Genomic DNA, 14,166 nt, shown 5'->3' with positions numbered 1-14,166 from the left:
ACCAAGCTCCAATCCCTGTCATATCACTGCAATTTTGTATCATTGTTCTAACTTTACAAATACTTTAATGGAATATGCTCTGAAAAACTTACAACACTGATGACCTCTCAAATGTAAACAGAAGAGTAGGAAGTGGACCTTGGGTTTGCTTCTCTTATTTTGTCCTTCCATAAGCAATGTTTCTGACAAAGGAAGAAGAATTACGGTTTTTTGAGTTGAAATCTAACACTTATAAATTTTTTTTAGCGAGGATCTTCAGCCAGGATATCCAAATGGGGTTTGGCATGGAAAAGTGCACACTACGAGTTATAAGAAAGGGAAAACTGGAAACAATAGAAGGCATGGAACTACCCAACCAAATGGAGATGAGGACACTAGGGGAACAAGACGACTATAAATACGTGGGAGTTCTGGAAGTAGACACCATCAAAGCAACAGAAATGAAAGAGAGAATTGAAAAGGAATATCTCAGGAGAACAAGAAAACTCCTGGAAACTAAATTATATAGCAGAAACCTAATAAGAGGTATAAATATATGGGCAGTGTCACTAGTAAGATACTCTGGACTGTTTATAGGGTGGACTAAAGAAGAACTAAGACAACTCGATCAAGATTAGGAAACTCAAGACCATGTAAAATGCGCTAGACCCAAAGGATGATGTTGACCGACTCTACATGAAAAGGAAAGATGGTGGGAGAGGACTGGCTTTTATAGAAGACTGTGTGAATGACACAAAAAAAAAAGAACTAGAAAAATACATAATGCAGAACACCAAAAGGATAATTATGGCAGTGAGAGACACTAAAAAAAAAAAAATCAACAGAACAGAAAACAGAGACAAAGGATAAAACAAGAAAAGAAAAATGGGAAGAGAAACAACTACAGGGAAGATTCATAAGGATAGCAAAAGATGAAAATAACGAAAACCCTTGGACATGGATGTGAAAAGGATACATAAACCGAGAAACTGAATCCCTAATAACTGCAGCACAAGATAACTCAATAAGAACCAACCACATCAAAGATCAACAAAACACAAGGAAACAGCAAATGCAGACTGTGTGGAGAAAGAGATGAAATGATAAACGATATAGTAAGTGAATGCAGCAAAGTGGCCCAAAAGAAATACAAGAACAGGCACGACCAAGTGGGAAGGGCAGTACACTGGCAATTATGCAAACAACTATATCGTGAACGCACGGACAAATACAAGCATAAGCTGGCGACAGAAAACGGGAATCGCAAAATCCTATGGGACATGGACATACAAACAGATAACCCCATCCAAGCAAGAAGATCAGATGTCATAATAAGAAAAGTTCTGTCAAATCATAGACTTTGCTGTTTCAGCTGACTACAGGGTGAATATCAAAGAAAAGGAGAAACAGAGCAAATACACAGAGCTAGCCAGAGAGCTGAAAAGGATATGGATGAAGAAAATCAAAATAATAGAAATATAATAGCAGAAACACTAGGAACAATTCCAAAAACTTTGAAGAAAGTATGGGAGAAATTGGAATCAGAGGAATGGCTGGGAAGATGCAACGAATAACAATAATGAAAATACTGAAATATTAAGGAAACCCTTGAATGCAGAGATTAATACACATGAGTCACATGTGCAGGCCAGACAAAAGAAGAAGCGTTACATGGAACCAAGAACATTGAATCTGCATATCTATAAGTTCTCTAACCTCTCCCAATCCCCTCCCATTAGCCTATTACTGCCCTCCCCCAAAAAAAAGAATGATGCCGAATAGCTGAGAAGGGTCAAGGAGAATGAAAAGGCCAATGAGGGAATACTGACCAGACCTCCGATGGACAAGTGCGAAGAGAACTAGGACCTTGAGGGGGGGGAGGCTTATTGCCACTTAAATTCCAGTGGAGACGAATGGCTGCTACCAGCGAGAAATCTATAGTATAGTGATAATGCAAATTAATTTGCAAATGTTATCAAAAGAAGAGTACTGGAAATCTGGAGAGACTTGTTGTCACTCAGCTTCTAGGGAACACCACAGGTTGTTTTCAAGGAGAGATTTTTACTGACCTGTGTGAAAGCTCCTTCTGAGCCAATAATAATAATAATAATAATAAAATAATCAAGATAAATAATAATAATAATCATAATCATAATAATAATAAAATAATAATAATAATAATAATAAAATAATAAAGATAAATAATAATAATAATAATAAAGATAAATAATAATAATAATAATAATAAAGATAAATAATAATAATAATAAAGATAAATAATAATAATAATAATAATAATAAAGATAAATAATAATAATAATAATAATAATAATAAAGATAAATAATAATAATAATAAAGATAAATAATAATAATAATAATAATAATAATAAAGATAAATAATAATAATAATAATAATAAAGATAAATAATAATAATAATAATAATAATAATATAATAATAATAATAATAAAATAATAAAGATAAATAATAATAATAATAATAATAAAGATAAATAATAATAATGATAATAATAATAATAATAATAATCATAATAATAAAACGGCAACAGAATTAAAATAAAAAATAGAGGAACACTACACGAAACCAAAAAAATTTAAACTGCAAAATTTTAAGTTAAAGCCGCACCCTCTCCTCCTCCAAAAATTGTAGTGTTGGTATAGTGGTACCACATGAAATTGTCGAGCGGAGTGAAGGAAGTGAAGAATACTGAAAATCTGGGCAGACTTGTCACCCAAACTCTAGGCAACACCACCGGTTGTTGTCAGTGAGTAAGCTCACAGTATTAATGCTGGAGTCCCTCAGGGGTCAATCCTGGGCCCAACTCTTTTCCTGATCTACATTAATGATCTTCCAAATCACATCCTTACATCATTCGTAGACATTTTTGCTGACGACACGACCATCTATGGTAGCACATCTAAGACAGTAAACGACCAAGTTCTCTGATTCTCTCTCCTCTGATCTTGATAACGTTGTACAATGGGGAAAGGAGTGGCTGGTTACTTTTAATGCATCTAAAACCAAGCTTCTATCTTTACATCATCAACATTCTAATCCACATTTGGCATCAATTAAAATGAATGGCTCTCGTCTTGGGGAGGCCTCAAGTTTTGACAGGCTTCTGGGCTTGGCCTTTACTCCTGATCTTAAATGGAATACGTACATCAAATCTGTTGCCAAGGCCGCTGGAAAAATGGTCGGATCCTTCTATCGATCCAGTAGATATCTCACTGCTGATGCAATTCTCTATCTATATAAGAGCCAGATACGTCCAAGGATGGAATACTGTTGCCACATATGGGCAGGAGCTGCTAGAAAAGACTTGTCCTGTCTTGATAGGGTTCAAAAAAGACTTTGTAGCCTCGTGGGAGATGTCCTTTTCTCTTTCCTGCAACCTCTATCTCACAGAAGAGATGTTGCGAGTTTTTCTCTGCTTTATCGTTATTTTCATGGAAAGTGTTCGACTGAGCTTCAATCTATGGTTCCCCCTTTCACAAGAAACACTCGTCTAGCTGAAAACACTATTAATAATTCCCCCCACTTTATCTGTGCCTAAACCTAAACATAGATTCCATGATCAAAGCTTCTTTCTTAGAACTGCACGCCTGTGGAATTGTCTTCCATTTTCCTGCTTTCCAGCTATTTATGATATGGTTGTCTTCAAGTCCAACGTGAACAAGTTTCTGATGAGCCGTTCCACTTAATTTAACAAATTTACCGAACTTCCATTACTATCGATTACTATATTGTTCTTTTGACTACTCTACACTCTTTAACCCTTATCCTTGAGTGGCCTATCGGCCTTGATAAATGGTGACGCCTATGTAAAAAAACAAAAAAAAAAAAAACTGATGATGATCTGTGGAAGAACTCCTAGTGAGTACAAATAATAATTTAGTACACCCCCCCAAAAAAAAAACAGCATATATTTAAAAAATAAATAAATAAATAGATAAAATAAATAAATAAAAAATGAAAATAAAAATCAGTCGGATGGTTACAATCATTTACAGAATAAAACATTCTTGTCTTTTTTATTACTTAAGTGTCAGAAATTTCAGAAGTATAATAATAATTGTTGGTAGGGAACGAGAGACAGCAAAAAGATATAACGATTTTTTTTTTTTTACTTTGAAAGAAAACACTTATTTTTTGCTCTAAATGAGTTCTACTAATGTAATCCTATTCCCATATTTAAGAAAATATATTATTTCAACTCAGATGAATAATAAAAAAAATGTAAGCTTTGCATATTTCAAAGTGACATTGTTTAACTATCATCATGACGGTCTATAACCTTTTATCAGTAAAAGCAATGTCTTAAAAGATTTCTGGGATTCCTAGCTTGGCCTCAATTTGTTAAGAAAAGTGACAAAAGGCATTAGTAAATACTAGATGCATTCTATTTTTAAAGAAATTTTTCTCATAAATTCCGATGTTTTGATAGGTAACTTGAAACAAGACAGGTGTAAATCTTACATCTTGCCAAAGATTACAAGCAACCAATTGTCTAGTGAAACTTTCTTTGATTAAATTATAAATGAAGTTACAGGATTTTTATGAAATCTCTATTATATAAAAAGAACTGTGTGCATGCGTGTGTGTGTGTGTAAGAGTTGACTTACATGAAATTTCACACTTTATGTGTTTGGCAGTGTCCTTGGATAGGTTTTGTATCAGAATGTCTTCGATAAGTATCAATAATTGAAAAAATTTGATGAAAGATGGAACAGGTGATTTTGACCAAAGTTAATACCTTATACAGCCTAACATTACAAGTGCATTTGAGAAGATTTATTGCCACACAAGCAGAAAGGCCCGGCATATAAAATCAATAGGAGGTTCTTTGATATGACAGGAGAGCGTTTGAAATGAATGTTTCTGTTTAAAGCATAATGGAGCCATGATACTTGACGTTTTCACTATAAACTTAAATTCAAGCCATTATCACCGCACAGGTACATAAAATGAACTGGTTGTTTAATATGATAAGGACGTGTTCGAAATCAATGTTTTTGTTTAGAACACCATTGAAGTATGATACTTGACTTTTGTATTTTAAACTTTAATTCAAGCCATTATATATATAAAAATAATTTAATAAAATCAACAGTAGGTTCTCTACAGTGCAATGTAGACTATAATGTATTGTGGATTAAACCACTCCAGGGAGACATATGAAACTTCCTCTCAGTGCACCACAATGGATCCCCAACAAGAACAGGCAATCAACTGATTGAAAAATGGGCGATTTCACCAATTTATATTAAATTTCACAATAAAAATATGAGACTGCAAAACATTCAATCCAGGGCAACGTCGGGTCTCCCTGCTAGTAAATAATGAGAAAACTTAGGGAAATTCCGTCCACCGACACCACAAGATGGGTAAAAATATAATAATTGGACATATTTTATAAATAAAAATACTTTTATACTTTTAACTGGGAAAATTTGCTTTTTGATTGGAATTTTAATCAACAATTTTTTTTAAAGATGAATCCATTTAGCAGATTTAGCAATGAAAATGCTATTTTAAACTAAAGTGGAACAGACAGACAGGTGGACAGAACTTATTATAGATATGCGAGTGCATCTCAAAATGTTATTTTGAACTTAAGCATAACAGAATAAAATTCCATTTAATTCAAAATAATGTTCGATTTAAAACTTCAGAAAAACAAACCACAGAAAATGCCATTTTAAAATTAAATCTAACAGACCAAATAAAATGATAGTTAAAACGTCAGCGTAACTGACCAAAAAACATGCTATTTTAAAACTGAACCTAACAGACCAAAAGGACTGGCTGACAAAACCTTTCAAGGATGTATAAAATAAAAATAAAACATTTTAAAAATGCAGAATGTAATCTAATTGATTTAATAAATGAAGATATAAATTTCATCATTTTTTGTAAAGAAGCAAAAATGATTGGTTTGGAACAATGATTTTCTGGAATACAAAGAATTAGAAAATATTGACAATTGACATTTTTTTTTTTTTACCATCTTGTGATATTTTATTTTTATTATACAAAAAACAACTTTATTTCATAGGAACATTTTAACATGAACATTATGCCTTATATGTTAAAAAAGATTAAATTTACATAATTGACTGAAGCGAAGTTAATCAAGAAATAATTTCCTGTTGACATTCAGCTGAAGCCGTCACTAACAACAGAATTCAACTTTTCCCAATCCATAACATAACAAATGTGGCAAATAGTATTTTCATTAAGCTCCAGGCCATTTGCAGGCTTTTTATTTCTTAACCAAAAACCAAGACAAAAAAGAAATCCGTTGCAAGATTAGAGTAAGCACAAAAGAAACCTAATGATTAAATCATCAAAACAAAGAAATGAGAAACAAACAGAAAAAAAAGTTTTTCTTTTGCTTGTAAATGAATTCAGAGTCAAAAGGTGAGAAATCAAAGTTCACAAGCAGAAAAAAAAAGTCGATTGAGGGAGCGTCGGGTGATGAGTGTTCGTTCAGCAGAAAAATTCTATTAAAATTAAGTCTGGGATTAATTTGTGGAAATGAGAAAACTGAATAACAGCTTGCAGGAAATAAGTAAATCAACAGTAAATATTTAAATGTAATTTTCTTTTTCTTAATTGCAATATTTCTGACTGGAGAAACACTAAGCTTTATTAGGTACATGTGTAGCAATTTTAGACTGTGATTTGATTCTAAGTCCATCACAGCATTTGGTAAGTTCAGATAAATCGTATGAAATCCATCTCAATTTCAAAATTATGGAGTCGAAAGAAATTAGTCAAAATGTTATTGAGAGAAAAGAATTATATGCATTTATGAATTGAAGTAACAAAAAAGCAATTTGGAATCAAAGAAGCATAGTTAAATATATATTATAAAACTTTTCTTTCAATTTTAAAACTTTTGATACACTTGTCATTCAGTGTATTTGATATAGAAAAATATAGAATATTAATCATTGTAATAATGATAAATAGAAGCAATGTTGATGTATTTGTTTGTGTGTCTTTAAAATTTGTCTGACAAAATCGTAAATGAATTTTATATTGGAACTATGTTAATGATGTCTACTACGCTGATAACATCTATGTTATTGTTGCACATCATACAAGGAAGCTGGCATATACATTATCTAAAATAAAATGCCTTCATGTAAACAATAATGACACATAGTTTAAAGTTTAATTAATCACAATCACGTTGCCACACTGGTTCTTGTTAGATGACCAAATTTAAACAACGATGAGCTTGACCAGTATATATATTATATAGTACCTGTATAATATATATTTTTTTTCACAAAAACACTCGTCTATCTGAAACCACTATCAATAATTTCCACTACTCTTTATCTGTGCCTAAACCTAAATGTAGATTCCATGAACAAAGCTTCTTTCTTAGAAATGCATGCCTGTGGAACTCTCTTGTTTTCCTGTTTTGCAGTTGACTACAATATGGCTGTCTTCAAGTCCAACGTAAACAAGTTCTTGATGAGCGTACCCTTAAATAATCCAATTTACTAACTTTCCACTACCAACGATTACTATGATATTGCCCCTTTAACTATTGTACACTCATAAACCTTTATCCTCGAGTGGCCTCCTATCCTTGATGTGGTGACTCCTTTGTAAAAAAAAAAAGATACACAAAAAAGAAAAGCTTACGCAAAAAAAGAAGACAAATATAAAAAGGAAGATATTTATTAAAAGGATAAAAAAAGAGGAACAGGATCAGAAATTGAAAAAAAAAAACCCAATAAAGTCAGCTATAAAAAATAAAAAAAAAGGGTTCAAATTACCTGGAAGCTAACGGCTTTGTGCAAATCAAATGTTCAACGATGCCTTTATCATGCAAGGACATGTTTGGCAAAGGTTCTTCTTCATCTGAAAACACAGAATTGGAAAGTAATGTCAAATAAAATTTACCATTCGAAGTATTACATTTCTTGTTTGCAACATTCTGCAGTTGAAGCAAGTTACAGTGGAATGGACATTAAAACAATAAAAATGAACATTCGGAGAAAACAAAAGCAATAAAATAACCCAAAAAACTCATCGTCTTTGAAAACGAAACAATAAAAGTTGCTATTAATAATAAATAAGTCATGAAGGAACCGGATTAGTAATGAACAACGAAATAGTCTAATGTAAATAAGTTCTTATTGAGTTATCCTCCTAAAGTCTACCCATGTTCGATCATTACCTCATTCACCGTTATCCTTCCGTAACCTTTGGACCTTGATAATCAATGAACCCCCTCCCCTCCCCTAGTTAAAAAATACTGATATTTATTAATTACTAACAAATATTTGCTCCTTCTGGTCATATTTTTGGTAGACTGGGAGAATTATATAACCGTGAAAAAATACATTATATAGTTAAAAAAATTAATTTCCAACCTTAACTGATAATATTTACCCATTCATTTATATTTGATTATTGCTTACGTTTGAATTCATGCTCTGAAACAGCGTAAATCATAAATTTATAATGTCACACACAAAGTTATAATTATTTTGTTCAGGTAATGTTTTTAGCTTTATTTATAAGCAAGTCCAAATAGCTCAGTTGAACTGAAGATCTCAAGGTTTCGTTTTTGTTTTTCAGTCATGGTATTCACTTCATTTGTTGGGAATTATTTACTATTATTACAATATTCTCCATTTCTAAAACTATTTAAGATCTAATATTTTGAAACGAGACAAATGCATTACTTTTTGAATGATTTTCCACAATGTATTTATTATGTTCAAAAATTACGACTGAAAGACTGACGAATAAAATCTCTATTTTTATAAAGTTGGAATCCAATTTTTTTAATGTACAAATGAGTCACCGTATATAAAGGTTCGAAGGCCACTCAAGGATAAGGATTACTGATTTTGTCATGTGTATTATTAACAATGGTTGAAACTGGGAAGAATTTGATTATTTACGAAGGCAGCTAAACAAGAATTTGTTTACATTGGAGTTTAAAGTGACTATGTTGTAATCAGCTGGGAAGAAACACCATAGTATTATTTTCCAGACAGGTAGCTTTTTGGAAAGAAACTTTACACATGGAATTTCTGTTTAGCTTTAGGTACACAGAGAAAGCAAAATTATTAACAGTGGTTGGAGCTAGTTTTTGCTGTGAATATTTTATCGGGGGGAACCATAAATTGAAGCTCAGTCGAGCACCTACTATGAAAATAATGATAGAGTAAAGAAAGACTAGCAACTTCCGTTCTTATCAACGTTTGTTTAGAACAACTTATTTGCAAAAATCCAAGGAGTGCAGTTAAGTAGTCCATATTATGTATAAGTTTCATCATGAAAGATTTTGTAGCAATGGTGGATCTATACATGAGTTATTCAAATCCAGTGACAGTTAAAAGACTCAAGCAACTATTGGCTCCATCAAAATATTTGACCAATAAAAGTCAAGGATCAATCAATATATGAAATAGACTTATATGCGAGAAGAAGAGATGCTGCTAAATGAAGGTTTTGATGCGTCCAAATGTAAATGGACACAGCAAAAGATTTATATGTGGATGTTAAGAAAGAACCTTAACTTTACCCCCAAATTCCGAAAGTTTGTCTGATCCCCTAACAAAAAATAATTACATTATTTAAAATAAGCACCCCCCTCACCCACGTGGGATGGGGGTGGAGTATAATTAAAAAGTTATTTTCGCTTCATCCTATTTCCCTAAGATGTTCACCACAACTTATCAATTTTGTTTGCGTGTGAGAGAAGGAGAAAGAAAGAGAGAAGGAAAATTAGAGAAACAAAGAGAAAGAAACAGGGGCAGAAAGATAAAGAGAGTAAGGAAGGGAGGGAGAGCGTTCTTTTTTTACTTTAAATCACCCAACTTAAATCGTTTCAATTCATATATATATATATATATATATATATATATATATATATATATATATATATATATAATTTAAAGGAGATTAGAACAATAGTCTAAAGAGCAGAGTGTATTTTAATGTAATAGTAAAATTACTAGTTTAATTAAAATACAGAAAAAGAAAAAGTGCTCGTTGTAATTTAGATATATAATAAGCTCGATAGGTAAATATCCTAGAGCTAATTTTATATTCAGTAATGTGATAAATTAAATTATAACTTGATATGCTTATTAATAAAAATTTTGATCATCAATATTATTGTTAATATTAATTGATCTGATAGACCATTATTATATATTATAAAAATATATTCTTAACCTTAACCTATGATATTTTTGATTTCAATAAATAAATAAATTATCAAATATTAAATTCAATAATTTCAAAATAGATTATAATATTTTGTTTGCTTGATTTATTATTCCTTAATAATAAATTAAATACTAATTATCTCCCTTGCATTGTTTAATTAAAGAATAAGATTATCTTCCCCTTTCTTTCTTCAGTTTTAAATTTAGCGTTTTAATCAAACGTATGCTAACTGATATAACATATTCCATTAGCGTTCTTTTTAAAAATTTATCATTTCATAAGTTGAAAAGCTACAATAAACATCCATATGAATGCTTTGACCTTAATAGCTGATTTCAAAAGGCGAAGAATTAAAAGGTAAATAATTATATATATTTATATATATATATATATGTATGTATGTGTGTATATGTGTGTGTGTATGTATATATATATATATATATATATATGTGTGTGTGTGTGTCTATGAATTTTATTAGAAATATATTATTATAATATTATATTTAAACCAAATTCAGATTTATAATTTTATTCTATTTTATTTCTATCTTTAACCAATATTAATTTGCTTATTAAGTAAATACATACCTTTTATTGTAATTTTTTTCCAGATACATCTGCCTTACTTTTAATGCTAGGTTTATTTATGGTGTCTTTTACATATATTAAAAACCCTTCCCAATACTTTTGCTGATGAGGAAACTTTTTCTTTTTCTTTTTTTATTGTCCATGGCTTAATTTCTACCACAATAAAAACATTCTTTTCCGAAACGATCGTACAAATTATTGACTTTGTTGTTGTTCCTTCTTGTGAAACGGATTTTTAATTTAATTCTAATTTGAAATTATCAATCACATTACTGAATATATATATATATATATATATATATATATATATATATATATATATATATATATATATATGAGAGAGAGATTTTAAATTTAGTTGTGATGACATTTCTTTTAATTAAGGCTACGGTGATACCAAAATATTTGATATGAATCTACTGCCTATGAAAAAAAAAAACAACAACTTTGTTCTATCAATTAAAAGCAACCAATTTATTTGTTATAATTCTGTATTAAAAATTTTTTTCTTGATTAAACTGTGATTAAGTGGCTTTTTCTTTTGGAATTTATTTAATTAGAAAACTTTTGCGAATGCCAATTAACAAAAACTCTGCTTTCAATTCAAGTCATTCAAAACGAATAAAACTGTTTTTCAAAAGGGGGTAATCGAAAGAAAAATTCATCTGTATTTCAACAATTGAACACCACAATTTATTAAAGAACTTAAAAAAAATAAACGAAAATATAGAGAAAGTGCCAGAATATAAAATAAATTTTTTTAAAAAATCGATGATTATGATATATCGTTCTGAATATTCACTATTTGCTTATCAATCAATATACATTGGCCTTAAGCAAAATCATTTTGTCGCTTGTTCTTTAAAGCTATTGTTAAAAAAAGTTCAGTCTTCTTTGAGTAGACAGCCATTATATAAGACCACGATCATGTCTATATAAAACTTGGTAAACGTCTACTCGTTTTGTATATTATCAATTCTGTTTTGTAGTAAAATAACATGGAGCGGTGGGTGTAATAATTTTAGAATTCAGTATCAATAGATTCATTCGCATTTATTTTTCATGCTTACAATGTATTAGTTTCTGCAATCGCGAAATTATAATTCTCCCCTAGCAACAACAACCAAACAACACATTCGCGAGATTTTTTCATAGATTAGTAGAATCATTTTTTAAAATGACTAAAGCGTTCAAAATAGAAATTCTTGAAATCGCACGTTGAAACAATATTTTTTTGATTTCAGGTTCAAAATGAAAACAAATGTGTTTGCAGTCAGAAATATATGTCAAAGAATTTATGCATCTAAAAAAATTATATCGGAAAACTATGAGTGAAATGTTTATAAATTTCTCTCTCGCTCATATATATATATATATATATATATATGAGAGAGAAGTAATTTTAATTTGTTTCAAAGCAGCTACCTCAAAATCAATGTCTGGAAAGTATAGCAGGATATACAAAAATAAAATTGGCATTCATTCCACATCCCACCCAATCACGCCACCCTTATCCACAAACACACCCCAGCTGACTCACTACATTCCACCCCCACCCACGTATAACAACTCACTGAGATTTTTGTGTTTCCTCCTTTTCTTTTTTTTCCAATGCGAAATCATTGATTAAATTGGCGCAAAAGTGAGATAGCAGCATATTTGTTTGGCCATATTGGATCTATAAACTTAGCATATAGCCTGTATGTCACCAGAAGACAATTACTGATAACAGTAAATTCAACAGGAGAATAGAAGCAGGAAACATTTATTGATCAATATTCTGTCTGACTTTTCTATTGATTACTTCCTAATCTCTTCACTTTATGTCTTGCTAATAAATCTGCACAGCCAGCCTTTTCCCTAGTGCAGGCCATTTGCACCATCTATCACTTGGGATAAAGTAACAACAAGACCTCCCCCCCAAAAAAAAAACAACAACCTTTCTTCACTTCAACAACAGGACGAATAAGAAGGAACATAAGACGAACATTAAACTTTCATTTGATAAGTGGAAGTGAACAAATCCGTGACTGCCCTCTCCTCTTTTATATATTAGTATCAAGTTAGTTTTTAAAGCTTATTATTGTATCCAAAGGTTAAAAATAAAAAGTCAGTCATTTTTATCAGACTTTTTCAGTCCACTCCACATCTCTGAGGTCAAGTCAACAACTAAAATAAAAAAAAAAGTCAGAGACAGTACAGTGTTTTTTTTAAATGACTCTTAAAAAGGAGCAGTTTTTCAACATTTGAATGTATCATTAGCAGTTAAATTTTTCATTTAGTAAATATCCTACAAGTATATAACTCTCTCTCTCACGCACGCACACACACACAAGGTGCCTTAAATAAGTTTCCAGATTTTTTTTAGGTATTTAAAATTGTCTTAGACTCTTGAAAATTTAGTATGTTATTCCTATATATATTACGAGATGACTAACCAATTTTTATGATTTCTGGTTCAAATGAACAGCTACAGCAGAAATTGGAATACACCCTACTAAAGCCTGATTGTCACAGCTGGTGAATTTCAAAAATATGATCTGAACATGAAGATACTTTAATAAAATTCTGTTTTAAACTTAGAAAAAATGCTACAGAAACGCATGGAATGCTTCAGACCGCTTTTGGACCATCTTGCATGAATCGACCATCAGGTTTTAAGTGACATGAAAGATTCAAGGAAGGCAGGGAATCTGCGAAGGATGATGAGGGGTGTGGGAGGAGTAAGGAAGTCAGAACACCAGGGTTGATTCACCAGATAAAGAATATCTTGGACAATGACAATCGTGTGTCTATAGAGACAATAAGTGCACAGTTTGATGTTCGCGTGGAAACTGTAGACACAATTCTTCACGAGGAATAGAAGATGTAGAAGATTTGTGCTAAGTTTGTCCCAAGGGCGCTCAGAGAAGATCAGAAAAAAAAACATTGTCATGGGCATCAAGACAGTTCCTCGCCCTCCTTATTGTCCAGACTTGCTCCCTGTGACCTTTGGTTATTCCTTAAGCTCAAGAAAAATCTTAGAAGCTGTTGTTATGAGACAATTGAAGAGATGAAGGAGGCTGTGATAAGGGTTATCGACATACTCACACAAGAAGAATTCCATGGTGCTTGAACGGCACAACAAGTGCATTGCAGCCAGAGGGGATTCAAAAGAACTTAGAGTTTCATGTTCTATCAATAAAAGTGCTCATATGGAAAAAGTCCGGAAACTTATTGAAGGCATATTTTTAAAATGAGTTTTTCATGTTTTTTACTTGTCATTCTCATCTTTTTAAGCACCTTTCCTCATTTGAAATTTTGTACTTTTTTTTTTGTATATTTGTTTCAGACGAGCAGTCAAATGTACGAAAGACAATTATTTTT

At 31.1% G+C, this 14,166-nt stretch overlaps 1 protein-coding gene across 2 annotated transcripts in view; it reads right to left on the bottom strand.

The window, feature by feature from the left end:
• Positions 1-14,166, bottom strand: part of LOC145280053 (nucleoporin 88-like) — a 910,024-nt gene that overhangs the window by 185,386 nt on the left and 710,472 nt on the right. For both annotated transcript variants that reach the window (XM_080131737.1, XM_080131747.1), the window contains exon 8: positions 7,800-7,884. In XM_080131737.1, coding sequence (XP_079987863.1) covers positions 7,800-7,884 — 85 coding nt within the window. The remainder of the gene's footprint in view (positions 1-7,799; positions 7,885-14,166) is intronic.

The sequence above is a fragment of the Euprymna scolopes genome, chromosome 1, assembly GCF_053919585.1.
Source record: "Euprymna scolopes isolate OS-2025 chromosome 1, ASM5391958v1, whole genome shotgun sequence".
Taxonomy (NCBI): Eukaryota; Metazoa; Mollusca; class Cephalopoda; order Sepiida; family Sepiolidae; genus Euprymna; species Euprymna scolopes.
This window is presented reverse-complemented; position numbering and strand designations above follow the sequence as displayed.